This window comes from Pimephales promelas, chromosome 1 (genome assembly GCF_988280905.1).
Source record: "Pimephales promelas chromosome 1, fPimPro1.hap1.1, whole genome shotgun sequence".
NCBI classification, from domain to species: domain Eukaryota; kingdom Metazoa; phylum Chordata; class Actinopteri; order Cypriniformes; family Leuciscidae; genus Pimephales; species Pimephales promelas.
This window is the reverse complement of record NC_142769.1, coordinates 39,686,007-39,713,841: the sequence shown is the minus strand read 5'-3', so window position 1 is coordinate 39,713,841 and position 27,835 is coordinate 39,686,007. Positions and strand designations below refer to the sequence as shown.

The following is a 27,835-nucleotide window of genomic DNA, read 5'->3' as shown; positions in this document are numbered from 1 at the left end:
ATACAACCACTGATAAACATAATCAGTTTTGATGGAAAAAAAAATGTTATTAGAACGGATTAGAACCCAGAATCTCTGGCACGCTTGGCAAAAGTTCTACCCCTGGACCATTATTTACATTCACGTTTAATACATATATAAAGGCGTAATTGAACGACCACATAAACCTAAATCGATAACTATTTAAATCGATTAAAGGATATCGTAATGTTATTGTACATATCTGTTTTATGATTTAGCATTGTGTCAGGGCTGGTGCAACTTAAGAAGAGTAATAAAAATAACTGGCCCACTCATGTTCTGAATACAGCTGAAGTCGACGTTTTTGGGAGTGGAATCTCCGCATGAGTTATTCAATACATTATTTTTATTTTTAAAATAAATTTCTTTTTAAAATTTATTAATTGCAAATTGCATGGAGAGGGGGGCACAGGCGCTCGGTAGGCGGGCCCGGCCACCTAAGGCCCGCCCATAGCGCCGGGTATGACGTAGCCTAACCTAAAAATTGTCATTTTTGAATATATAATAATCATTCTAATGTTTGAGATGTGATTTAATAGGTTGATTGCAACTAATAATTAACGAGGGTTGATTGGATGGAAGTGAGAACACGAGCCTATTAAAACTACTTGGCGGGAACGTACATGTATAATTCAGGAGCGAGCATTGTTTTTCTATTCTCAACTAGTCAATGCTGGTTTACACTGGACAACATGTTTGGCTTTGTAAGAGCACTCAGAAGCATGAGATCTACACCCAGACAGCATGACTTTACCCAGCGTTTCTACATTGCCTCGAAAGCTGCAAAAGGCAAGGTCGGCGTAGTGGTAAGTTCAACGGCAATGCAAACCGTAATCTGAAGTTGTTGTTGTTTTTTTCCGAACAAGTTTAGTTTTATAAAACCTATTCAACTGTCTTACGTCATTACATAATTTTCACTTGATCGACTGTTCTAAACCTACTCAATGTAGTGCTGCTGTTTCTTCTTTGTGTAAAAAAAAACAAAAAAACTGTTCTAAGCACACTTAAAGGAGTAGTACACTTTAGAAAAAAACTTTTGCTGATAATTTACTCACCCCAATGTCATCCAAGATGTCCATGATGTAATTATTTCTACAGTCAAAAAGAAATTAAGGTTTTTGATGAAAACATTCCAGGATTTTCTCCATATAATGGACTCCAATGGGAACCAAACAGTTCAAGGTCCAAAAGACAGTTTCAGTACAAACTGCAAACTGTTCAAAGGGCTTTAAACGATTCCCGGCGATGAATAAGGGTCTTATCTAGCGACACGATCAGTCATTTAAAAAATAAATAAAAAAGTTTACGTTTTATAAGCACAAATGCTCGCCTTGCTCTGTTCTGTGACGCACGTTCGTGACTTTTGTTTGAACTGGTTCATCAAAATGAACATCTTTTTTGAGTCATGACTCGAAGGGTCCTAGTTAAGACCCTTATTCATCGTCTGGTGTCGTTTAAAGCCCTTTGAAGCTGCACTGAAACTCTTATTTGGACTTTGAACCGTTTGGTTCCCAATGAAGTCTATTTTATATGGAGAAAAATCCTGGAATGTTTTCATCAAAAACCTTAATTTCTTTTCGCTCATTGCGTTTTTGTTCAAAAACATTTTAAGCATGTTGAAGTGATGTCTAGAATTGTTGCCGCTATGATTCAACTAATTTAGAATTTAAACATGTGCACATAGACTGTTGTGCATTTAATTACTGAAATGGTCTTACTTTTTAAATGGAGCTCCCAAACGCTGTGAAGTGTTATCAACCAATCAGAATAGACTTTCACAACGAAAATGCTACATTAAGTCTTATTGTTTTAGTGAACTGCACCTGCTGGAATTCTTTCAACAATTACAAAACTACTTTACAATTTAATGTTTAACTACTATTAATTGAATTTATCTTAGAAATTGCACAGAATGGGGCTTTTTTTTATTTTATTTAATAGCTTAGTCTGTCTAGCTCTAGCTGCATCACTACATTGTAAAGACATTACAGGTTAAACAAACGATTTATTTAAAAACATTATGACTTAAGATTCACAGCATATAAAAGTTCAATGTTATGTCAAATACCTCAAGGAGTTTGAAGTCATTGCTATTAAATCTCAACTAAAACAGTGATGATAGCTAATAATTGTTTCATATCAGATCAGAATAACGGCATACTTTGGAAGAATAATTTTGAGTTCTTGGTTTAGTAGTTTGTTTACATGTTGGACATCACTTAAATGCATGTGTGGATCTATGGTTTCTCATGTTTGCATCTTTTTGCAAATATTGGTGTGTACTCAAGCTTATCCTTTTCCTCCCTACACATTTAGGAGAGTGTATTTGTGATGGCCTTTATCTCCATTGCTGTCCTTGGTCCGGCCGGATGGATTTTGTCCAACTCTACTGACTCCAACAGAAAAAAGCAATGAGGAAAGTGACCGATGCCTCTTGCTTGAGATTGGACATGTCTTTTGAGTTGTACATGATTCTAAGTGTAATTGAAACCCTACCTACATAGAATGTAAAATGAGCACTTAAATCACGGTGCTGTCTGTGAAATAAAACAAATTGTTACTGGCTTAAATCCACATCTGATTCCTGCCACATTCACAATTGATTTCTACAAAAACAAATTCACTTTAGTCATGCGAGGTGCAAGTCCCTTTAATAAAACTCATGAAAGGCAGTGTAACAAAGGAAAAACACTAAAAGCAAGTTGACAACATTTACAACCACAAACTACTGTACAACCCTAATGCTGCCACTTGGTGCAGTGTCAGTTTTTCTGAGATCAAGTTTTGTCTGTACTGAAAAAAAAAAAAAAAAAAAAAAAAATCATACATTATGTAATGTAATGAGAACTGGAGTGAAAACTTTATTGTGATTTAATCATAGCAAAGTCTTGCATATGTATGACTCAACTTGGCTGTAAAACTGGGATAGTTTCTTGACAATGGAACCACAGAATACATAGAGCATCACTTATACAGGATGTCATAATGGCCTGGGCGGTAGAGCAGAAAGATCCGTGGCTCACTTCCTTCAGGGAAGACATGATTGTTCACCGTTCCACCCTCTCCTCTGTCCATGTATTCCACTAATATGGGCACGTTCAGTGCCTGTGCTAAGGCTATGATATGGATGTGGTCGCTTTCTTTCGACATGGGTTCCACCTCCTAAAAAAATAAAAACATTGACTATTAGGCCAAGTATAATCAATAATGCTTTGACTCCTGATTAACATAGCACAACAGGGCTGTTTTTAGGTATAGACACCTATACTCCCATGTAAACAACACCTCAAATCACCACATCCTAGTGTTACATTCACACGTAGAAATAAAATCTGAAGGTCAGTTACAAACCAAAATCTATCTCTTATGAAATATTTTAAATCATACCTTTAATTCAAATAATATACACTGATAAGCCAAAACACTATGACCAGTCACAGCTGAAGTGAATATTGATCATGTCAATGCCACATTTTAAGGTCTGGGTGGGTTAGATGGTAAGCAAACAATCGATTCTCGTTATCGTGTTGAAGAAATGGTCAAAAATAAAGATCTTAGCGACTTTGAAATGGGCCGAATTGTTATGGCAAGGCAACTGGATCAGACTATCTCTGAAACAGCAAGGCTTGTGGTTTGTTCCCGGTCAGCAGTGGAGAGAATTTACCAACAGTGAACCGAGGAGTGACAAACCAAAAACTGGTGACAGGATGTTGGACGCCATAAATCAAAGCAATAAAGTCTATCATACAGAATGATGGTGATGGAAGGAATGTGACAACATGGTGTATCGCACTTTGCTGGATTGTGGACTGCGTAGCCACCAACCAATAAAGAGTGCCTAAGATGAGCCCTGTCTTCCATCAAAAGCACCAACAATAGGCACACGAGCATTGGACCTGGACTTTGGGGAGTTCAAGGTGTTGCCCTGGGGTCTATCTTTGTACCTCGCTTACTAAATCAGAGATGATTTGACAGATGCCAGATCTTCTAATCGTGATAACCGATCTCTGGCTAATTTGGTTCTTCAAACAAATGTTTATTTGATTAAAATATCTGGATTAAGTTGTCTGAAATTACAGCGCGTTCATTGGAAAGGACTGCTATATCGATACTCAAAACCATGATCAGAAATGCAGCGATTGGCTGGCGGCAAGACAAAAAACGTAATGACATCATATTAAAAAAAAGAACATCACACACCTGACAGAAAAACGTCCGGACCTTCATAAGGAAATGGCCAAGCAACCAAAGCGACAAGTAAAATGTGTACTGTTTGTTTACTAAATGATTCCCAATTATTTCACGATTTCTAGTATTTGTACAGGCTTCACATTTTTATTGTAATCTTGTAATTAGCAATTCATTTAATTTTACCTGTGAATTTGTTGTGATAGCATTAATTAAAGTTTGACAGCACTTAAAAATATGCAATCTAATCCTGTTTACATGACATAAGCCAGCTTCACAAACAGGTTTGAGTTTACAGACTTGTTGCTATGACAGAAACTCCGGGATGGATGGATCACGTCTACAGTAAAATCAAGATAACTGCATAATCCACGTACGAGAGCAGATTCCCCAGATCTGTGTGGGATGTGCTGGATCAACAAGTTCGATCCACACCTCACAACCTACAGGACTTGAAGTATCTGCTGAAAATGTCTTGGTGCCAGACATCACAGGACAATCTCATGCGTCTCACGAGTCTATGCCTCAGCTAGTCGGTGCTGTTTTGGAAGTACTTAGAGGACCAACAGCATATTATGTCAGCACAGGCCATGATGTTTTGGCTCATCGGTATAGAAGTTCCATCGAAAAGCACATTATAGTTAAGATGTCAAAACCAAACTAGCTCACAAGTAATAATCTTTTCACCTGCTGGCAAAACTCTTTGACAGAGCGACCGCCCTCTATGAAGTGCTGAAAGAACACGTGCTCCCGCTGCAGGTACCCAGAGGTGAGAAGCCTCAGGTAAACCACTATGTAGTCAGACACGCTCTGGTCATTGAAGGAGTTAAGCAGCTCTCCAAGTGATTGCTGCTTTTCACACAGCTCAATCAAGTCCATGAACTGACAAAGGAGAGAAACCACACACAGTGAGCATCCACTTCCTACAGTAAGCTTGATTCAAGTAAAATTACAGGATTTAAGCCTTGAGTTTTGAATGTAAGGTGGCAGCATAGTTTTTAAATGATTCATTTTCCAACTCACAGTGTTGTGAAAGTCCTCAATAGTGAACTCAGTGAAGCCCTGATTTACAAGGTCCAGTTTGCTCTTGGCTGCCACAGCTTTGAACCTATAGTGGCGAAAATAAGATTGTTAAATAGTCATTCAATAAACTGGTTATCCACTGCTAAAACAAAGACAGAAAGCAAAACAATAGCGATGATGGGCGATCTGACGATTTTATATTGTAATCAATCTTGATTTTCAAAAGAATAGTAGAGATCGTAGTCTTTTATGTTCTCATAATGATTTAGGGACGGGTCTAAACGGTCAAATATACACCAAAATATATGTCTTGGCGAGTATTTACATAAAGACAGTAAGTTATTTCCCAAGTGAATAAACAGTTGGGAAAGAAATTGGATGCGTGTGTAATTTTATCCATGGATATTAGATCTATGCATTCGGTCTTAATGGTTTAATGACTATTTTGACAACTGATTGTTGATTGCAATACTGTTTTAAACTATGTAAATACATCGTCCATAGGCTTGTTCCAGTCTGGATATTCTCAACAGTACATCTCAAAATTGAGTTGATCACGGTTCAGATCGTGATATGTTATTTAGGAAGATCGCCCACCCCTATAGACAATATACAAAATTGCACTACATGTAACTAAGGTTGCTGGCTGCTCCTGAATTGGTGTATAATTTCCAAACAAAAGCAATGATATCTGCTTTAAGCAACCCAGGTAAAACAGTAAAACTACCTTTGCAGCTCTTTGCTGTCTTCCAGTAGTGTCTCCAAATGTGCAAATCCAAAAGCTCTGTAGAAACAATTTCCATCCGGCCGTGTCTTCCGAATGCGCGCATACTTTTTGTGAAGGTCCTACGAACAAGACGCATGTAAGAGAAACATTTATACAAAAGGTTTCAGGGAACTTGCCAAGTAAGCTCATGAAACTGTAGTGACCTGTATCTTGAGCTGGTAAATGGTGTCCTCTGCAGCATATTCACCCTTAAGCACAGAGAGATCTTGTATATCCGACACTAAAGGGTTAGTGGTGGCTATCTATTAAAACAAAACACACACAATCTTTCTTTAGTGGCATACAGAGCAGCTCTACTCTTTTCCACACAATGAATGTGAATAGGGAAAGATGTTGTCAATCTCTACAAAAGCAATTTTTTATGCAAGAAGTCTAAAGGGCAGTTCACACCAAAGAATGATAAATATAATGATAAAGTTTTTTTATTTTTTTACCTTAAAGAGAATAACGCAGTCCAGACCAAAACTATACCAATATCACAGAGAAACGATAGGATTTTTTTTTAAATGTTTCAAACATCTCCTCACTATCCGCTAGCTGGCTGTGGCCATGGTACAGGTTCATAAGACTTCAGCATACATATTGTATAGACCACTTTCAGCCAGGGGATTTTAATTTTAATTTTGGAGTGTGACAGCCAATCTCTTTACTGTATAATATTAATAACAAAATAAAGTAAAAGAAAAGGAAAAGGAGGGTGTTGAGAAGAGAGTGACTACATCTTGAGAACAACTCTTCATAATAAAAAAAAGGATATTTTGACAACAATTACCATTACAAGGCTTCTTTTAAATGAGACATTTAGTCTTTACTCTGATCCCTCACCTCTTGTTGAATGCGGTCCTGTTGTGCCATTATGGCTTCGTCATGTGCGAGGCAGTTGACTCCTGCAAAAAAGATAAAATTCATGATCTGCCACACAAGAACTGGACCTGACCCAGTTGACAGTTGCTAAAGCTGGTGTTCAGATCTTTCACCTCGCTGATTTTCATGTCATTACACGATCCGACATGTGAAAAGTCGTCAGTAACCGTTACCAATACCATACCCCAACAACACAAATACCACTGAGTGAATATGAGTGAATATTACAGTATACAGCTGATTGGCAAATAGGGCTACTATTCAATTTTTAGTTTAAAATAAAAGCGTAAAATAAAATATTTCCCAAACGAAAATTTGACACGGTGCAAAAAAAATTTTTTTAGGAAGGCTGTTTTTGTTGTTAAATTAACCCAGAGTTTACTCTTTGTGCAGCTAATGCTCCTGCTCTGCATTCCTCCTCCTGCAACAGTCAAAACATATTCTTTGCCCTAATGCAAGCTCCATCGTGCAGATGTTTTATTTTCGCGTGACACTGTTTAAAACTGCGCGAGGAAATGTTATATTTGCACTTACCCTCCATCTCTACCTGTGATGATTCTTGGTGCTCATCCGCCATCTTGATTGAGTTCTTCTTCCACCGCCCCCTCTCTCATGTACACTTCCGGGTCGTGTCATTCAGTTCAGTCAGTCACAAAAATCACACATGCTGCCGGTGTTTTGGTTTATATTGAATGCCTGTACCTAAGCTGGGTATTTAAAATGATGTCATTTAAAAGACTTGCAGTGTCGCTAAGCACCCTTCAAAAGCTGGCGGGGGCTCACAGATGGCACCATACTAGTTTGACAAGTACGTGTATTTTATTTGTCAAGAGTGGTCTAGAGACTCAATTTGGATTGACTCTTTTGAGAACATGGATTTCCGTGTAATTGCACGTTTAGAAAATATTTGTATTTAACGTCCACATCCGTCTGCACAAATCGGAATAGCAACCTTAATTACATTTCCAAACAAGTAAACAGATCTGCCACAAATTAAGGGCCCCGTGGTCTGATTCCTGTTTCAGTCATATTTGCCATGATGTAGTAGTTTCATTTATTCGCTTACATCATCTTTAAAAATACTCGTAAGTTAAAGGGTAAAAATTATGCATTTCTATTCTATACACTAATTATGTATAACTGGTGTTCACAGATGAGTTGATTGAAAACATGGACAAAAAAGCAACATGGGACAGATTCTACACAGAAAAAGGAAGCAATGGCCAATTCAAGAATTTTGAATGGTTCTTCGGATTTCACTCTGTTAAGGACTTCATTCTTCCTGTACTTGGGACCATGTCTCATTCCCACCGTGGCCCATTCAACATCCTGGACATGGGTTGTGGCACATCCGCGTTAGGACCCTGTGTCTACAGAGCGTCTCCGTGTGCTGTAAAGGTTACTTGTGCTGATATCTCCCCGGTGGCAGTGAGACTTATGGAGAAGCACACTAATTCTGCTTCAGTACAACCATGCAACCCATCCTCTGCTCTTGATTTCCTGGAACTTGACTGCACACAGTTGAGAGGACACTTTGGGACCAGAAGCCTGGACATGATATTGGACAAGGGTACTACTGATGCTTTAGTTAGGTCTAAAGAAGGTCAAGCGAAGGCTGGACAGATAGTGAGGCAATGCTTACAGGTGCTGAAGCCCTCAGGGATTCTCTTACAGTTCTCAGATGAGGATCCTGATGCAAGGCTTGTATGGCTAGAAAGACAAGTTAGAGGAGCAGAACTGACTGCTGATGTAGGATTTCGAGAGGTGGGAGAATTGAGAGGGGTCAGCTATTTTTGCTATGAGATTTCTCCTTGTACACCCCACTCTTAAAATACAAAGCATTCAAATGTCTCTGCCTTCTAAAAGGGTTTCTAAGTGACAAAACAGTCTGTCTAACAATACTGAACACTGATAATATAAATATATATATGTAAATGTAAAACCTTGTTTACATTATTTGAATCAGATGAAGAAATAAATCTATAGCACACTTTTGTAAAAAACAACAACTAAAATTTGTTTTTATTTTTAAAAAAGCCTAATTTAAAACAAGATATGAATAAGGAGAATTTAGTGCATAGTTGAACGTACACTCTCTAAAAACAAAACAAAAATTAGGAGAAAAACAACAATGTTGTGTATTATGGCCATACACATGAGATGTCTTCTCGACGATTTAATATCTGTAAGGATGTAGTCTCTCTCGTGTACTTGGTTTTCTGTGTTTCTGCCTCATGACTAAGTTGTTCACTGGCCAGTACGGGGAAGCAGCTGAATTGTTAGCACCTAAAAAACATAAAATCAGCCTTTTTAGAAATATTACATTAATATTAGATAATGATGATTTGAGAAAAAAAAAATAAAACCTGTACCTCTGTGTATGGTTGTCCTTTCCAAGCTCTGGTAACCTGCAGTCATGTGGGGTGGCAGATTACCATGGCAGTACTGTGATCTGAAGACATTGACCATCCTTTGACCCTGCGTCCAGACTGGACCTGGAAGATGAGAATAAAAACAGTCACTTTTAGAAAGCACTGGAGGATATTGTAGTTTAGGCATGTATGGTTTTATTAATATTAACAAAACATGACAACAAACTACAATATCCCCAGTGCTTTCTAAAAGTTGTGCAATTAGTGGTTCAAAATGGGACATTAAGAGAATTATTACATTGGTTGAGTGAATTTTCTCAAGAGTTACCATTGTTGTAGTGGATGGGAGGCATCACAGGTGGATTAAAGCCCCTCTGGTTCCTATACGGATCTGTTAAAATAAGAATGTTTTGAATTACTTTGAGACCTCTGTGAGAACTTATACTATCATTCAAATGTTTGGGGTTGGCTGCATCAACATTGCATTTATTAGCTCAAAATAGACTAAAAACAGTAATATTGTGAATGTTTCAATAACATATTAGCCAACATGTTAGTCATAACAATGTGCAAAGAAAGAAGCTTTTAATAAATAATTTTAACGTGCGTGAATAAATCCAAATATCCAGTGACAGGAATGTATCCAGTCATGTGCTGTAAAGTGCTTGGCCATCTGCATCAAACATTCCACAATGATGCACTTAAATCATTTTAATTGAATTCATAAGAAATGAATCCACAATCCCAAGGTCTTAACATTTAGATGTTCATAACCGAGATATTTTCTCACAACACAAAGAATTATAATGTTAAAAACCATCACTAATAAAATGATTTAGAAATATAAACTGGAACAGGATCCAAAAATACCATTTCTAAAGGATACATGTTATTTTCATCTAAGAATTCAAATAACACTTTTTTTAAAGGAGAAATGGGAGGCCGAAATTAACAGAACAATTTCTCGAGACTTGAGACTAGAGAAGGAAGCTTGTGGAGAGGCACATCTTGTGACCAGCTCCAATATCTGAAGGGACTAAGGAGTTCAAATGGAAGATAATAATTTTTTTTTTTTTTTTAACTCCACAGCTAATAAGCAAAATGGAACCATCCTGTTCAGACAAATGTTGGAGAAACTATGGATAGTATGTTGGTAACCAAACCAATATTTTGTGGTTGTCCACAATTATGACATTATTGGAAGGATGTAATTATTTACGTAAATATGATCAATATTTGCTAAATAAAACTAATACAAATTTACAGAGCCCAATCTTTTGGTTGATAATGTACCTGGATGGCGAGCAGGAGCACGTGAAGTAGCCGTTTGCCAGCTAAGGTTCTCAGGTAATGGTGGGCGATTATCTGCATTAATCTGGTCTGCAAAAAAGAACAAGCATAAATGGGTGACTAAATGTTCCATGCATCCTTAAGTAAGCCATTAACTAAAAATGTGATTATTTGAACTGTTTAGTTGGTATGGATCAATATATTTCACTTTCAAAATTATATAAACTTATTTTGCGACTTAAAACCTCCAGATAAACAATTGCAGTAACTCAATCTGCATTTCTCACCCAGTTTTGGCAGTTCCACACCCCACGCCTGTGCCACATGCTCCAGGAGTAGGCAAGTGATCTTTCTGTGGGCGACGGCATTCCAGTGTACACCGTCTTTCATCCGGTGTTGCAGGCTGAAGCGAAACTGGAAGTGCAAGTCTAGCACATCAAAGCCGAAGCTGTTGGCAAGAGTGGCTCCAAAGTAATTGGCTTCAATCACATCAAATCTTAATGAAGGACCCATATGTTCAATCTGAGTTTGTGGACAAGATAAAAAAAAAAAAAAGGATTATTGACTCATTACCACTGTTTATGATGGTTTATCCCCTACCATTATTTTTTTTTTGTAACCCACCTCTGGGACCAGGAAACCTCCCAAAATCTTCTCTCCCAGGGGCATAGTCATGTTCCACACAACCAGGCTTTCTTTTGGCAAAAGGATCTTTAGCTTCATGAAGAACTTGTTGAGGTTTTCTTTGTACTCTGAGGCCCATTCACGGCTGTACCTGTGCAGTGTAGTAAAACAAAAATCATGTTAGTTTAAAATAATTATGAAATGTTAAAGTAACAAGATGTAATGATGAGCACTCCTACCTGGATATGTCCCATACACAAGAGTTGATGATAACCAGGTCTGGTTTTATGCCCTGTTCAAAGTCAGCTAGGATGCTCTCCATATAGCTCGAGAAAACTTGAGTCACAAAATAGAAGCGGATCAAGTGGTGATCGGTGCGGTACTGTCTCACTTCTCTATACAAAATGCCGTTGTTCATCTGGCCCAAACGACCACCTTCCACTAGGCAATCCTGTTCGAACGAAAACTCACCCTAGGATATATGGATAAGATAGATGCATCATCAGACATTGCTTAACCAGTTAACCCTATAAAAGACAATACTTCTATTCTTCACATACACAGCAGCTTCATTTGCTCCAATTTATTGATTACATGAAATTAAAATGACCAAAACTGTATTTGTTATTAAGCCATAAGAGCTTCTGGACATGTTACCTGGTTTATAGTCAGTTATTGGATGGTAAACAAGTTACTATGTCCCAAAAACAAGCTTGACAACCTTAAAGTGATATGGTCACCTGGAACTGTAGCTGGTATAAGTTAATTTGGCCCACCAGTTTAAACCATAGACAGTAAAAGAGGTTTTCACCAGCTAAAAACAAGCTGCCATATTGGCTACCAAATATAGTCCCATAATATGGATTTTACAACAAAATAATTAAGATAAATTAAAAAAAAAATCATTGTTTGAGCGTGTACATTTTATGATTAAAAGTAGACAATAATGAAACATGCATTCAGATACTGACCTTGTTTTTTAACTGGGACAAACTTAAATATGCGTCTCTCTGTAGGATTAGGACTAAATCCTTGTAGACAGAGCGCTGAACTGGAGAGAAAATTAAGTCATCCTTATTTAAAAAAAAAAAAATCAAGTGTAGTTTAGAGAGGAAAATCACGAAGGTCAATATCACAATATTAATCTCCGTCAATACTCACTTGAGTCTCCTAACACCACAACAAACTTGTTGTGAAGCAGTTGAGCCACGGGCCTCATCGTGCCGTTACCTGCCTCACATTGAAATCATACCGTTAATTGAAAAGCAAAACACACACAAACTTTGTAATAACAAATGACAATTCGATACACGTTTGGTTTGAAACGGTAACCATGGATTACGTGTATCAAACACCATAAATCACCAACATACCTGTTAAACCAAGAATTCCTTAAAAGATGAGCGAGGTTAAATTGAGTGTCCTGTCGTTAGTTACTCGTAACTGTCAGGCCGCGAAGTAAGATATTGCGCCCCTTGCGGTTAATATCGGCAACACATGCTAATTAGCTTTTTCGACTTCCTTTGGTCGGTCTAATTAAAGTGATCTCTTGTCTTTAACCTTAAGACAAGAGATCTAACCTTATCCTTTTAATTCCGAACTTAAAGGGGTGGTTCAGAATTTTGGACGTCGTGTCTCATTTCCAAGTTAGGCTTAGTGTTATTTATCAGTTGAGACCGTTTTCAAAAGGTAACTGCTAGCCCACAGGTAAGGTAACTGACTTTTACCCACAAGTTATACCAAAAGCAAATAAATTATAACGCCAGACTATCGATGTAAATGTATTTCAAGAGAATGTCAAAAATCAAACTACCTTTTCATTGCATTGCAATAATTACTTTGTTCCCTGTATTATAATTTGCCCCAAATTCTGAACCACCATAGCAAACGTAAAGTAGGCTACACTTTATAGAAACATGAACTAACTCACAGACAGACTAATACTGTACTTATGAACAGTATACTTACGTTTTGTTATTTAAAAAAAAAAGTAATATATTGATTTCCAAATATTTTAGAATAGTGGCGCCATGATGATAAAAAAGTAGAGAAATTACACAAAAGGTAAACTCGGTACAAATATGTGTAAAAAGAAAGTGTAAAGACTGTATAGTCAACAGACCTAACCAAAATGTGAAATAAAGAACTTTTGAATGCCTTTTTTAACCCTATTGTTTACTTATTGTCTGTTCATTCAAGCATAATTAACATTTTTATTTCTAAACTTTGTGAAATCTTTGCACATAATTCTCATACAAAAAGGCAGAAACAATTCGTTGTCAATTACAGCATAATATTAATATTAAAAAACACTTCTCATGTCACTGGCTTTGGCATTTCTCATTTTTGTAAGTATTGAAGTATCTGCTAAATAAATGTTGGCTACATTTAAACAACCTGAACATTCATACAATCAATTTACAAATCCACCTATAGAATTTACAAGTGAAGTAATCAAACAACAGCCATATATTAATATCACCAGTCACATACAATACCAATCTGAAGTTCATGTAAAGTGCTTTTATGCTGAGGTTTATTGCAAGGTCTGCAAAAGACATCTAACCCTCAAGGCCAAACAGCGTCACATTGTCGATCTGTCACAAATTCATCATTGCAAGGCAGCTTCTTCATGAACAGCTTTCATTCCTTAAAATCCCATGTCTCAACAACCAAACTCGCCAATCCACAACTGTTGTTCACTTTAAGTCTCGTCCAACGATGTTGTTCATTAATTGCTTTAGCTTCCTGAACTCGTCACATTTGAGATCCTCCATGATTTCACCAAGATCAGATATCCATTTTTTTTCTTAGACACACAAATAGATCAGGTGTTAAAATGTTTTAAAATGAGAACTCCAAAGATAATTGTGTTTAGAATCATTTCAATAGTATTTTACAGTGTACAAAACAAAAATGTCTTACCTGTTTTTCTTGAGAATAATTAAAGGCCACCATGCTTTTTGAAGTAATTTCATACCTTTTGCTTATTTTTAAAGATGAATTTTAATTCGCAATTCAGTCACATTTGTAGGTTGGTGATTACCATCATGCAAAAGTTTGAGTAATTTCCTCTAAAGGGTTAAAAAAACATAAATAAATAACCATACACAAAAAGGCTAAACAGCATTTCCTAATGTTATTAAAGTCAATAAAGCATTTCCGGTTTCATTTCCCATTAGCTTCAGAGTGATAAAACAAATCAAAATGCATCAAAATAAATGTTTTTTTTAAAATATAGATTATAGGCATGGATAAGCAAATGGCTGGGACAAACAATCTCTGAATTTATAAACATTGTTTGGTTATTTTTGAGGTCAGCATATACTGTACTCTGCAAGTATTCTTGTTGCAGATTTTTTATCTGTTGACCAAACAAGAATATGTGAAGTTTATTAAAAATCTACAAAGGCAAAAGTACAACAAATTGAGAGTTTTTTTTTTTTTTAAGGAAAAGATTTTGCTACAGTGTCGGGTATTGTGGCCATACACAATGAGATGTCTTCTCGATGATTTAATATCTGTAAGGATGTGGTCTCTCTCGACTAAATGGATTTCGATGTTTCTGCTTCATGACTAAGTTGTTCACTGGCCAGTACGGGGAAGCAGCTGAATTGTTAGAACCTAAAAAACACAATCAGCCTTTTAGCACAATATTACATTAATATTAGATCATGATGATTTGAGAAAAAAATAAAACCTGTACCTCTGTAAAAGGTTTCTCTTTCAAAGCTCTGGTAACCTGCAGTCATGTGGGGTGGCAGATCACCACGGCAGTACTGTGATCTGAAGCCATTGACCATCCTTTGACCCTGCGTCCAGAGTGGACCTGGAAGATGAGAATAAAAACGGTCACTTTTAGAAAGCACTGGTGGATATTGTAGTTTAGGCATGTATGGTTTTATTAATATTAACAAAACATGACTAAAAACTACAATATCCCAGGTGCTTTCTAAAAGTTGTACAATTAGTGGTTCAAAATGAGCCATTATGAGAATTATTACATTGGTTGAGTGGATTTTCTCAAGAGTGGTTGTTTGTTACCATTGTTGTAGTGGATGGGAGGCATCACAGGTGGATTAAAGCCCCTCTGGATCCTATACGGATCTGTAAAAAAAAAAAGCATATTTTGAATTACTTTGAGACTTTCGATCAGTGACCGACAGAGGACCATCTTGGCGGCAGGGAATTAAATCTTAAAAAAAAAGTCTGGGATAAGAAAATCTAAAGTGTGGATACACACCATCAGAAAGGATATTCTCCAAGGCTGGATTTAGCAATTTAGTCATTTTGCAAACATGTTCTGCATCTTGTGACTTGATTCTGACTTGTTTCGTTTTCTATTTTTATTGAATGGTATATTCTGTTCTAATTTAATTCTGTAAATTAGTTGATTATTTTTAAGTGCATCGATGTTGCACTGTACTTGGAGCATGCTCGCATAGGCAATATAGCGACTTAATTTGATTTGCATTCGACATGCAAATCCTGTATTTGTTATTTCTTAGTTTTATTGATTCTAAATGGTTTTATAATTTTTTTCCAATAATTGTGATGTTTTATACATCGCGGCTTTAAAGTGGAAATGAGGCAGTCAGTCAGGTTTCCATTATTTCGATTTTTTACTCTAATAAAAAAAAAAACTAAATATGAAAATGGATTATTGAATAAAAATAAAAACGGTCACTTAAATAAAATACTCAACATTTGAAGTAGATCAAAACCTTTCATTTAAGTTAGACATGAATTTTTAACATTAACTGTTCTTGTCTTAGGACAACTTTTGATTTACTTTTAAATGTTGATAAACAAAAAAATAACCAATACAAAAAAATAAACAAACATGACTAAAAACTACAATATCCCCAGTGCTTTCAAAAAGTTATCCAATTAGTGGTTCAAAATAAGCCATTATGAGAATTATTACATTAGTTGAGTGAATTTTCTCAAGAGTGGTTGATTGTTACCATTGTCGTATTGGATGTCGGGCATCACAGGTGGATTAAAGCCCCTCTGGATCCTATACGGACCTGTTGAAAGAAAGGCATATTTTGAAAAAGTGCGTGTCATGCAAGTAAATTATATTAAATGCATTCGTGCGTCAGGTCTTAAAGTCACAGTAGTCTAATATAACAACTGCCAAATTATGAAATGCTATTAAAAACATCTATATGGTAATTATTCCCCTATGGTATCGGTGTCCAAATTGTGGCCAGTAAAAATGCGGCTAGTGGCTAGTAACTTTGGAAAACCTCAATCCACAGTGGCTGGTGAGCAAAAAAGTTAATGTGAAGCCCTGCACATGATCCTTGAAAAATACATCTGATAATGCGGATTTGGAGCTAAAAAAAAACAAAAACATTTCCTATTATAATCAATGTTCATGAGTTCACACTTACATACAATTAAAGGGAGTAAAGTTTAATGTGTATTTGGCGTGCTGTCCGGGGGGAGGGCTCCGAGCTCGGAATTTGGGCTGAACACAGAGTATTCCCCCCTGTATGTAAATGTTTAGGACTAAAAGAGTGTAGTAGGGGTGGAGGAGGAATGCTCAAGAGTGGTTGATTGTTACCATTGTTGTAGCGGATGGCGGGCATCACAGGTGGATTAAAGCACCTCTGGTTCCTGTACAGACCTGTTAAAAAAAGCATGTTTTAAATTTCAAAGTTACTTGGAGGGGGGAAAAAGTTATATATTTTTAATGTCTGTAATTTGTAAAGTAAAAATTCCTCTGCAAATCCAGTGCGAATAGGCCTTAAGACTCCATTTATTATCAGAAATCACACTGTATGATTTTTTAACTATTTATTTGTATGATACAGCGGCAAATAAGTATTTGAACACCTGAGAAAATCAATGTTAATATTTGTAAGTATGTAAAAACTTTATTGTTCCACAGAGGGAAATTTGTCTTGGGCCATCACCCATGCTGCTGTCAATATACAGTTAACATACAACAAATTTACAAACCAGACAATATTAATAATATAAATTGAATAAGTTACAGCTCCATACCACCACTATTTAACATCTTTACAGACACTAGGATAAATGAGTTTGTGAATCTGTTCAATCTGCAGCGAGAAAATCTAAACCTCCTCCAAGAAGGCAGCAACTCATACTCTGTGTACTTCGGGTCATTGTCATGGTCAGGGAAGGAGGTTGTTCCCCAAAATCTAGCAATACATGGCCCCAGTCATACATACAGTGCAGTCACCCTGTCCCATGTGCAGAAATACACCCCCAAAGCATGATGCTACCACCCCCATGCTTCACAGTAGGGATTGTGTTCATGGATGGTACTCATCATTCTTCTTCCTCCAAATACGGTTAGTTGAATTATGACCAAAAAGTTCTATTTTGGTCTCATCTGACCACATGACTTTCTCCCATGACTCCTCTGGATCATCCAAATGGTCATTGGCAAAACTAAGACGGGCCTTGACATGTGCTGGTTTAAGCAGGTGGAAACTTCCGTGCCATGCATGATTTCAAACCATGACATCTTAGTGTATTACCAACAGTAACCTTGGAAACGGGGGTCCCAGCTCTTATCAGGTCATTGACCAGCTCCTCCCGTGTAGTTCTGGGCTGATTTCTCACCATTCTTAGGATCACTGAGACCCCACGAGGTGAGATCTTGCATGGAGCCCCAGTCCGAGGGAGATTGACAGTCATGTTTGGCTTCTTCCATTTTCTAATGATTGCTCCAACATTGGACCTTTTTTCACCAAGCTGCTTGGCAATTTCCCTGGAAATTTCAGACCCCTCCATGATTTCTACGTGGGAGAACTGTGTTCAAACACTTAATTTCCTCACTGTACATCTGATAATGCTGATTTGGTCCTAAAGAAACATTTCCTATTATAATCAATTTTAAAAACAGTTGTGCTGCATCGCATTTTTCTGGAAACCAAGATAAATTGAACGATTCTTTGATGAACAAATTTCAAAAGAACAATTTATTTAGTAACAATGTAAGTCTTTGCTGTCACTTTGTTTTGATCAATTTAATGCATCCTTGCTAAATAAAAGTATTACTTTCTTAAAATGTAATAAAAATGTACAGAGCCCAAACTTTTGGTTGATATTGTACCTGGATGGCGAGCAGGAGCACTTGAAGTAGCCGTTTGCCAGCTATGGTCCTCAGATAATTGTGGGCGATTATCTGCATTAATCTGGTCTGCAAAAAAAGCAAAGCAAAAAAGAACAAACATAAATGGGTGACTACATGTTTCATGCATCCATCCTTAGGCAAGTCATTAACTAAAAATATGATTATTTGAACTGTCTGGTTGGTATGGATCAATGTATTCTACTTTTAAAATTATAGAAACTTATTTTGCAAATTTAAACCTCAGATAACCAATTGCAGTAACTCAATCTGCATTTCTCACCCAGTTTTGGAAGTTCTACACCCCACGCCTGTGCCACATGCTCCAGGAGTAGGCAAGTGATCTTTCTGTGGGCGACGGCATTCCAGTGTACACCGTCTTTCATCCGGTGTTGCAGGCTGAAGCGAAACTGGAAGTGCAAGTCTAGCACATCAAAGCCGAAGCTGTTGGCAAGAGTGGCTCCAAAGTAATTGGCTTCAATCACATCAAATCTTAATGAAGGACCCATATGTTCAATCTGAGTTTGTGGACGAGATAAAAAAAGGATTATTGACTCATTACCACTGTTCATGATGGTTTATCCCCTACCATTATTTTTTTGTAACCCACCTCTGGGACCAGGAAACCTCCCAAAATCTTCTTTCCCAGGGGCATAGTCATGTTCCACACAACCAGGGTCTCTTCTGGTAAAAGGGTCTTTAGCTTCATGAAGAACTTGTTGAGGTTTTCTTTGTACTCTGAGGCCCATTCATGGCTGTACCTGTGCAGTGTAGTAAAACAAAAATCATGTTAATTTACAATAATTATAAAATGTTAAAGTAACAAGATGTAATGATGAGCACTCCTACCTGGATATGTCCCATACACAAGAGTTGATAATAACCAGGTCTGGTTTTATGCCCTGTTCAAAGTCAGCTAGGATGCTCTCCATATATCTTGAGAAAACTCGAGTAACAAAATAGAAGCGGATCAAGTGGTGATCGGTGCGGTACTGTCTCACTTCACTATACAAAATGCCGTTATTCATCTGGCCCAACCGGCCACCTTCCACTAGGCAATCCTGTTCAAACGAAAACTCACCCTAGGATATATGGATAAGATAGATGCATCATCAGACATTGCTTAACCAGTTAACTCTATAAAAGACAATACTTATATTCTTCACATACACAGCAGTGTCATTTGCTCATATTTATTGATTACATGAAAAAAAAAAAAAAGACCAAAAAAGTATTTTGCAAAAATATCTAATGGACATGCTACCTGATATTTAGCTGGTCATTGGATGGTCAAGTTATTATGTCCCAAAAAGCAAGCTTGACAACCTTAAAGTGATATGGCCATGCACCTGGAACTGTAATTAGTCTAAAATGGCCCACTAGTTTACACCACAGACAGTAAAAGAGGTTTAGCTAAAAACAAGCTGCCATTTTGACTACCAATAGTCTCTTAATCTGGATTTTACAACTAAATAATAAGATACATTTAAAAGATTCAATGTTTAACCGTGTAAATGTTATGATTAAAAGGAGACTAATGTAACGTGCTTTCAGATACTGACCTTGCTTTTTAACTGGGACAAACTTAAATATGCGTCTCTCTGTAGGATTAGGACTAAATCCTTGTAGACAGAGCGCTGAACTGAAGAGAAAATTAAGTCATCCTTCTTATTTAAAAAAAAAAAAAATCAAGTGTAGTTTAGAGAGGAAAATCACGAAGGTCAATACTATCACAATAATCTCCGTCAGTAGGCTACTCACTTGAGTCTCCTAACACCACAACAAACTTGTTGTGAAGCAGTTGAGCCACGGGCCTCATCGTGCCGTTACCTGCCTCACATTGAAATCATAGTAATACATTGAAAAGCAAAATAACAAACTCAAACTTTGTAGTAACAAATGACATTTCGATACACGTTTGGTCTGAATCCGGGATTCCGTGTATCAAACATCACCAGAACATACCTGTCGAAACCAAAAACTTCGTAAAAGATAAGCGAGGATAAATTGTGTCTGTCAAGGGTGTGAAGAAAAGTAAAATATTGCTCCCTTGCGGTTAATATCGGCAACACGTGCTAATTAGCTTTTTAGACTTCCATTCGGTCGGTCTAATTAAAGTGATCTCGTCTTTAACCGATTTGAAGCTATGACTTAAAGAGGACATTAAAGGGGTTCAGAATTTTGGACATCGGGTCTCATTTATCACTTGAGACCGTTTAAAAAAAAAATCATCCAGTCGTTACAGTTGCATAGTTCAAGGCCAAACAGCTTCATTTATTTCTTTAGTCGATCTGTCACAAATTCATCATTGTGAGGCAGCTTCTTCTTGAACGGCTTCCACCGATTCTTTAAAATCCCATGTCTCAACAAACTCGCTAATCCACAACTGTTGTTCACGTAAAGTTTCGTCCAACGAATGGGGTCTCTGTTCAGTGTTGTTCATGAAATGCTTTAATTTCCTGAACTCATCACATTTGAGATCCTCCATGATTTCACCAAGATCAAATATCCTTTTTTTCTTAGACACACAAATAGATCAGGTGTTAAAATGTTGTAAAATGAGAAATCCAAAGATTATTTTGTTTAGAATCTTTTCAATCGTTTTTTACAGTGTACAAAACAAAAATGTCAAAAATGTGTTTATCTTGAGAATTATTAAACGCCTCCATGCGTTTTTGGAGTAATTTCATACATTTTCCTTATTTTTAAGTTGGTTTGCTGTGGGAGGAAAATGCTTAACGTGTAATTAGAAGTGCTGCGTTCATATTCCAGAATTTAAACTTTTATTTTTTTTCTCACCATCAGAAAAGATATTCTCCAAGGCTGCATTTGTTCTGCATTTTGTGAATGGATTCTGACTTGTTTCGTTTTATAGTTTTATTGAATGGTGTATTCTGTTCTAATTTAATTCTGCTAAATTAGTTGATTACTTTTCAGTGCATCGATGTTGCTTGTGCGAGAACTTGCTCGCATTATGCAACAACATTCATTTCAAATGTTGACTGCTCTATAAACGAAAAAATAACCAATATAGAAAAAAAATAATAATCAAACATGGCTAAAAACAACAATATCCCCAGTGCTTTCAAAAAGTTATAGGCTACAATTAGTGGTTCAAAATAAGTCATTATGAAGATTATTACATTGGTTGTGTGGATTTCAATCAAACAAGCCTTGTGATTCATTTCTTTGCGAGAGAAGCAGCATGATTCACTTCTCTCTTCTGCAGAATATTACGAGATTGAAAAATATTAAACATTTAAACAAATTTACACAGCAAGAAGAACATATCTGTCTAAAAGGGGACAAAAGAAAGTCTTGCTATATCTGTGTAAGTTAAAGTTTGTAGTTTAAAGTTGAAGTTTGTTTATACAGTTGATAAAGAGAGAATTGAACATTTAAGCTCATATGTAGTTGTCATTTTATAGCTTTATCTATTGATTCTAAAGCGTATTTGTATTACCTTTCTATATTTATACATTTAAACTGCGTAATAATAATAATTGATAAACTAAAATTGTATATGTGTGCATAATTTAAGGGTGAAATAATATCATAAATAACATATCATACAAAATTATTATTCTAAATAAGCATTACTAAAAGCCAGACATTTTGTCTTTAAAAATAAAAGTTTGCTTTGTAGTTGATTATTTAGAATATATATGTTTGAGAACATTTACGGTGATCATAAATACAGGGCACATTACATTATTATTTTCAGATATTATTGCTTTAACTTACACAGATATAGCAAGACATTCCCACCCGCTCCCATGAGATTTGCGTTGGGTCCCACAGGACCCGGTGGAACTCAATCCTAATGTAGCCCTCTACCTCCATCCCTCCCCCAAAACCACCACTGCTCCACCACCCTCCTGGACTGATGTTCACTGAGGAGCATCTGGAATTTGCTCCTTAAGTGGGGGGCTCTGTCATGATTCCTGTCTTGTGTTCCCCAACTTCCCCTTGTCATGTTTTGTGCCATGTGTTTGTAGTCCTTTGTAGTTTTTCCCTGTTGATTAGTTCATGATAGTGCCCAGGTGTATCTTGTTTCCTCATTACTTAGTTAAGCTTGTTTGTCCCTGTTTATTTATAGCCCTTGTGCTTCACTTGTTACTATGTCAGTTGTTGTATGTGTAATGGCTGCTTCTGTGATCCCCTGGTTTTGTTACTTTTAAATCACCCAGCGTTTAGATCCTCGTCTTCGCCTGCTTACCCCAGCTTCGTTACAATACCGGGTCATAATTGGAAAGAAAACATTCCAAAATTCATATGAAACCCAAAGAAGTGTATTTGGCACAGAAAGACTCCGTCATACAATCAACTCATTTTTTGAAACTTTGGCCATGTTTAACATGAGAATTCCATCTTTCGGGGTCATTATGAATGGTCAGTGACATTGTTATTAGTAGGTTGTTAATCTGTTGTGATTTTGTATTAATAGATATGATTTATTAAGTAATTGTATGATCAATGTTATTATTATTTTTGTTTTTGTAATGCTGTATTTTTTAAAATAACGTTATTTTTGAAATTTGTCAGGTGTTACTGGTGGTTCCTGACAGACTAATACTCTATGATCAGTCATTTTCACAATGTTTTTATTGCTTACTTTATCACAAATTAAGAATGGGGATAAACATGAATTATTGGAGGCCTGAGCATTACAAAAGTTCTTTTAAACTACTATAATATTTCTGTGTGGGTATGTTAAACTTAAAGTGTCTTCCATTTTTCCAACCAAATTAACAAAACACCAAATCACAGAATCTTAATAACACTGAAAAAGTAAAACAAGCAAAACAAATATTAAATAACTGCAAAGTTAAAATAGCTGGTAGAACTCTCTACACGTTTTAGAACACAAATATTTTCAGTAAAAGTGCACTTATATGCCTTATAGCTATCTGATATCTTATAATGAACTTAGAACTAACATAATATGAACATATGCTTTCAATCATCAATGAACGACCAAATGCAAAGGGTGCAATTTCTTGAATATCTGGGAACCTAAATTAATTTCAAAGGTTGTTCAACCTGTCATTTAGCGACTGAAGCAATCAACCAAGTGTTTGGAGTTCCACGGTCCAGCATTGTTGGCCAAGAACTGCACATTGACTAGAGCCTTGGTCTCCTGATACAGCTGGGCAGCCATCTATATGTAATATAAAACAGATTAGCAGTTTACAACAGCAGATTGGTGCACAAAATGCCATATTTATATGCATGTAACCTCAGTTTTAACTAATAAAGTCAAACTCGCATACATTTAGATATTATTATCCATTCACATACACATACTTTAGCATTGCGGTATGTGGAGAATGACAAAAAGTCACGGTGGCCTGCCACTGCTGAGACTTTTCTGAAGCAGAAGTACAACGCTCTTTTACAAAGCCTGCTTGACGATCCAGGACCGCTTACAAATGGAGAACTAAGAGAAAGAATAAAAAAAGATTTTATAAACTCAAGGGGGTCAATTCATTTAGTGGAGTAAAAGAATGGGACTTAATGCAAAACTAGAGTATGAACAGTATAAATACAATATAAAACTATTGACTCAGACGCCAATTATAAATATTCACAAAATAAACATCAATGACTAAAGTTTTTTTTTTTTATTATGTTGAAATCACAGATGACTTCTACTAAAGCATATACTACAGTAGGTTTATACATTTCTGCTAAAACTATTTTTTTCTATGGACAAAATGGTATTTTTACTTCTGAACGCCAATTGTTGTGCTCTATTGTGACTAACAGTTTGGTCACTAGTCAGATTCTCAAATAGCGCACACATTATAATGATCACATCCAATATAGGCAATAAACTTCTGCATGAGATAAGAACATCATTAGTTCATTGAGTATGACTGACTTGTTGATTGCAAAGCCAGTGGAGCTATCCAGAATCTCAATACTGGAGTCTCCCAAACACCAGTTGACACTGAGGTCTTTGGAGTAGTTGGTGTTCTCAACAGGCCCCACACTTTCTCCACTCAGGAAGAAGATGGTGGTCTGTTTGAATGGTGGAGGCAGATCATTATTCCAGCCTGTGCCCAGACGTTTGTTGATGATCTCAGACACTTTCTCTGAGCAGTGTCTGGAATCACCTGGACAACAAGTGGAGAAAAGGTTAATAAGTACAGCCATTCATCTGGCTGCTTAGATTTCATCCATGAATATGAAATATACAAGTTGTCTCTTGTATAAAATGTATGAGTAGTAACATAAGGCTCTCTAATGCAATCATGAATCAATAAATTGCAATTCATTCTTAAGACAATCTATTGATTCTTCAGTATTTTCACATTTTCAAATGCACATTTCCTAATTCCTACAGTCCAATTAATAAAGCATCTAAAAAAAAGATGCAAGTGGAAATTGACAATACTCAGTGTGGTCAGAGCAGCTTCACTGAGATATGGTACTAGACAAAAGCGAAGTGAACCACACAAAAAATTAATTTACAGACAGAAGCTGGAGATCTGGCTGCAGATCTCGATTACAGTTTCAATCCAGATCCAATTGCCATATTTGGAAGCACTCAGCCACCTGCAAATGCACACAGCTTACCAAGTACAATGCTGGTAATGTAAACTGGGTTAATAAAATGACTCAGTAGTGCCCCCTGCACTCCAGTGACAGTCCAACGGGTGAGTTTGGCACTGTCGGACATGCAACAGACCCGTGAACCCCACACGCTTGGAAGCAGGAAGACAGCAGGGATGAGAGAGCCTTTTGCATGGCACTGCAGCTTCAGAGTGGTGTAAGCACTGCTTTGAGACTTTCTGTTAAAGAATACATGGAGATTTTCACCTTAATTTATGTTTTTATTTTATTTAAGGATCCATAGAAAGTAAGTTAGCATTATAGTACATAAAAAAGTATACTTACAAAACTATGCACTGAGCTGCTCCTTTGGGGGTTTTGTTAGTGTACAGGTGAAGGTACATGCGTGGCTTTAGCTGAAGCAGTCGTTCAGATGGAACACTTTCAAATATTGAGCGCTGCTTCAGCTCTGGATCAGCACTGTAGAACAGCAGGAGCTGCTTGTACAAGTACCTGTTACACCAGACAGGACAGACACACCTTATTTCTCTCATTTTAACTCTTTCCCTGCCATTGACGAGTTTTTATGACTTTCTGTATCATCACTGTTAAAAGGTAGGGGGCAAAGAAAAAGCAGAAACGAGTGATCTCATATGAAATTAGACAAATGTAAAAATACCGGTAATGCGATCAACAATAAACGGCATATAAACTAGATTAAATGAACCCAGGATGTGGTATATGACATTCAAAAGAATGCATGAAGGTAGACTAAAACTGATTTTGTTTAAAACACATAATAAAACAGATCTTTATTCTTTCTTTTAATATATCGCTTTCTATTTGATATATTGTTAAGATATTCAAACAACAAAATATTCTGGGGGGCATGAAATTATTGTGAAAAAGACCAAAAACACTGACAGGAAAAGAGTTAGGTTATATAGTATATTAAAAGTACTATATTAAGCAATGCTGGCAAATACCCAAGAAACAGAGATCTGCCATGGCTAATATTGGACACATACAATCCATAAATACCATTTAAATGTTTTCCCACAAGTTCATTTGAAATATAAATGTATATGTTTAGAGAGAGAGAGAGAGAGAGAGAGATAAAGTAGTCCTCCTCTTTGTCTTTCTCCATTTCTAAGCTGTTCAAAATTTTCAAACCTTTTGAGGGCTCTGCGGGCGATGACAATGGCGTGGCAGTCATGGACAACAGATCCCGTGTAAGAAAGCCAACCACTGCAGCAGTTCTGACCTGATCCCAGAGCTACCACTTCATATTGCTCACAGAGCTGCGCATCTGTGTCACGTACCTCTGACACACACACACACATTAAAAACATTTTTAACCATAATTAATAAAGTGCCTAGAGGAAATATATGGTTTTATTCATGCTCATGCAATATGCAAAATGCATTGAAATTTGGTTGTGAATTCTTAGTAGGTAATAATATCTTTGTAAAGAAAATGAAAAATGTAGAGGTGAAAAATACAAAATAATATTGTTTTAAATAATTTTAGAAGAAATTATATGATAAATGAAATGAAAATAAGATTATACATTTCAACTGAGAAATCGTTAAATTCAAAAATGATTTTAATTTAGAATTTTTTGTTTTGGAGCCTACATAATAATTATTGAGTCCTAGGCTATGAGTGAAATTGCCCGTATACCCATCTCACCTCTCTCCAGTACAAAAGCAGCAAAGCAGCTCTTAGTCCTGGGATACTCAGGACATTCTCTGAGCAGCTTGCCAAAACGTTCAGTACACACAGCCGTTACGCGGTTTTTGTGCCAATCCGTGAACTTTACTGAAAGAGCAAGAATTTCAGACAACATATGTAGTAAAGAAACATCTAACACAAATAAATAATGAAAATTCGTTCAAAACAAAAGTCAACATACCTCCAGTTCTCTGGCCCCTCCTGAGAGTGTCATCGGTGTTGTCTTCCAGGTCTTCTAGGGTTGTTTCACCTCCTATAATACTACCCAGGCTCCATGAAGAAGGGGACTCTGGCCCAGAGGCCAGGTCCTCCACTTGGGGCGAAGACTCCAAAGATGGGACTTCTAGCATAAGGTGGTCTACAGCAGTAGGTTCCTCTCTATTAACAAAGTGCTGTATCTCTGGTTTGGACAGTTGACTCTCTTTAGCAGGTGATGGAGTATCTTTAACCTCACTGTTAGGGCCAAGAGGCTTGAGACTGGGCATATGGACCCCGAAGGAGGACTCCCTCTCGGTAGCAAAACGCATCATTAGAGTGGCAGCCATTCGAGGATGCCGTTTCCCCTCTGCATTTCCACCGTGGTTTGCCATCATCTGCTGTAAAAAGTCATGCCGTTTTGATAGATTGCAGGAAAACATGTTGATTTAAAAAAAATGATTGTACATTATGGGCCTGAAATATGAAATATTTATCTATCTCAGATATAACAAGTGTCTAATTTTAGCTGACCAATCGTGATAACCATAGGCATAGGTGATAACTAGATAGCCTAAATATCAAAATCCATTTATATTAAAAATACACGACGTAACATGAGGTAGAGTGTAGGTCATACACAATAGACAACAAAGTGACACGTTATCTGCACTGTATGTTTAAAGTACCTGACTTTCAAAAGAACTTATTCGTCGAATAAGTTGGTCTGCAAGCAACTCCCGTCCACCTGCAAGGTTGAGCTAATAATTGGGAGGAGCTTCAGTGAGCCTGCTTGAATCATTTGAACGCGATAACCGTTTTACAGTAGAAAAGGTAAACATACAAAATGCAAATTGTATTTTATATGAAAAATCTACATTTAAAAATATTTTTAAAAAACCGATAAAGTAAAAATGTTTACAATACTCTGTGACTGGTCGACAATTTTGTGAAAAATACAGCTAGCTAGACCTTTTCAACTAAAATAAATAAGGATTGGGGTATTAAACACAAGTTATATAATGATAATGGTTAAAATATAATGATATTAAAGTTATATTATA

General features: G+C 36.6%; 6 protein-coding genes across 14 annotated transcripts; 2 read left to right on the top strand and 4 right to left on the bottom strand.

The window, feature by feature from the left end:
* Window positions 1-639: 639 nt before the first annotated feature.
* LOC148998476 (uncharacterized) lies at window positions 640-2,578 on the top strand. The gene is made up of 2 exons (XM_089129673.1): window positions 640-827; window positions 2,338-2,578. The coding sequence occupies exons 1-2, from the start codon at window positions 645-647 to the stop codon at window positions 2,434-2,436; spliced, it is 282 nt and encodes a 93-aa protein (XP_088985799.1). The 5' UTR covers window positions 640-644; the 3' UTR covers window positions 2,437-2,578.
* A 75-nt stretch (window positions 2,579-2,653) lies between these two features.
* Window positions 2,654-7,551, bottom strand: otub1b (OTU deubiquitinase, ubiquitin aldehyde binding 1b). The gene is made up of 7 exons (XM_039659971.2): window positions 7,418-7,551; window positions 6,845-6,906; window positions 6,163-6,261; window positions 5,960-6,078; window positions 5,233-5,317; window positions 4,897-5,091; window positions 2,654-3,183 (listed from the first exon to the last, which is right to left on the bottom strand). The coding sequence occupies exons 1-7, from the start codon at window positions 7,458-7,460 to the stop codon at window positions 2,986-2,988; spliced, it is 801 nt and encodes a 266-aa protein (XP_039515905.1). The 5' UTR covers window positions 7,461-7,551; the 3' UTR covers window positions 2,654-2,985.
* On the top strand, window positions 7,496-8,860 carry cskmt (citrate synthase lysine methyltransferase). The gene is made up of 2 exons (XM_039659982.2): window positions 7,496-7,691; window positions 8,037-8,860. Exons 1-2 carry the CDS (start codon window positions 7,496-7,498, stop codon window positions 8,711-8,713), a joined length of 873 nt encoding a protein of 290 aa, XP_039515916.2. The 3' UTR covers window positions 8,714-8,860.
* A 14-nt stretch (window positions 8,861-8,874) lies between these two features.
* LOC120470291 (PC-esterase domain-containing protein 1A) lies at window positions 8,875-12,670 on the bottom strand. 4 transcript variants are annotated; one of them, XM_039659815.2, is made up of 10 exons: window positions 12,543-12,670; window positions 12,331-12,399; window positions 12,141-12,220; window positions 11,409-11,641; window positions 11,170-11,320; window positions 10,833-11,067; window positions 10,549-10,635; window positions 9,584-9,646; window positions 9,256-9,378; window positions 8,875-9,169 (listed from the first exon to the last, which is right to left on the bottom strand). In XM_039659815.2, exons 2-10 carry the CDS (start codon window positions 12,386-12,388, stop codon window positions 9,060-9,062), a joined length of 1,140 nt encoding a protein of 379 aa, XP_039515749.2. In that variant the 5' UTR covers window positions 12,389-12,399; window positions 12,543-12,670; the 3' UTR covers window positions 8,875-9,059. The 4 variants fall into 4 exon arrangements, with proteins under 4 accessions (XP_039515749.2, XP_039515758.2, XP_088985797.1 ...); XM_039659824.2 differs by having other exon boundaries at window positions 12,331-12,403; window positions 12,543-12,644; XM_089129671.1 differs by having other exon boundaries at window positions 12,141-12,242; window positions 12,543-12,600.
* Window positions 12,671-14,292: 1,622 nt separating this feature from the next.
* LOC120470217 (PC-esterase domain-containing protein 1A-like) lies at window positions 14,293-20,384 on the bottom strand. 6 transcript variants are annotated; one of them, XM_039659698.2, is made up of 12 exons: window positions 20,249-20,384; window positions 20,045-20,113; window positions 19,846-19,925; window positions 19,133-19,365; window positions 18,894-19,044; window positions 18,567-18,801; window positions 18,266-18,352; window positions 16,742-16,804; window positions 16,137-16,199; window positions 15,214-15,276; window positions 14,876-14,998; window positions 14,293-14,793 (listed from the first exon to the last, which is right to left on the bottom strand). In XM_039659698.2, exons 2-12 carry the CDS (start codon window positions 20,100-20,102, stop codon window positions 14,684-14,686), a joined length of 1,266 nt encoding a protein of 421 aa, XP_039515632.2. In that variant the 5' UTR covers window positions 20,103-20,113; window positions 20,249-20,384; the 3' UTR covers window positions 14,293-14,683. The 6 variants fall into 6 exon arrangements, with proteins under 6 accessions (XP_039515632.2, XP_088985794.1, XP_088985795.1 ...); XM_089129668.1 differs by having other exon boundaries at window positions 19,133-19,230; XM_089129669.1 differs by having other exon boundaries at window positions 19,846-19,950; window positions 20,249-20,305.
* A 2,566-nt stretch (window positions 20,385-22,950) lies between these two features.
* Window positions 22,951-27,564, bottom strand: adad2 (adenosine deaminase domain containing 2). The gene is made up of 9 exons (XM_039659597.2): window positions 27,461-27,564; window positions 26,758-27,172; window positions 26,535-26,663; window positions 26,015-26,165; window positions 25,187-25,354; window positions 24,866-25,080; window positions 24,168-24,402; window positions 23,591-23,723; window positions 22,951-23,444 (listed from the first exon to the last, which is right to left on the bottom strand). Exons 2-9 carry the CDS (start codon window positions 27,167-27,169, stop codon window positions 23,334-23,336), a joined length of 1,554 nt encoding a protein of 517 aa, XP_039515531.2. The 5' UTR covers window positions 27,170-27,172; window positions 27,461-27,564; the 3' UTR covers window positions 22,951-23,333.
* Window positions 27,565-27,835: the final 271 nt, after the last annotated feature.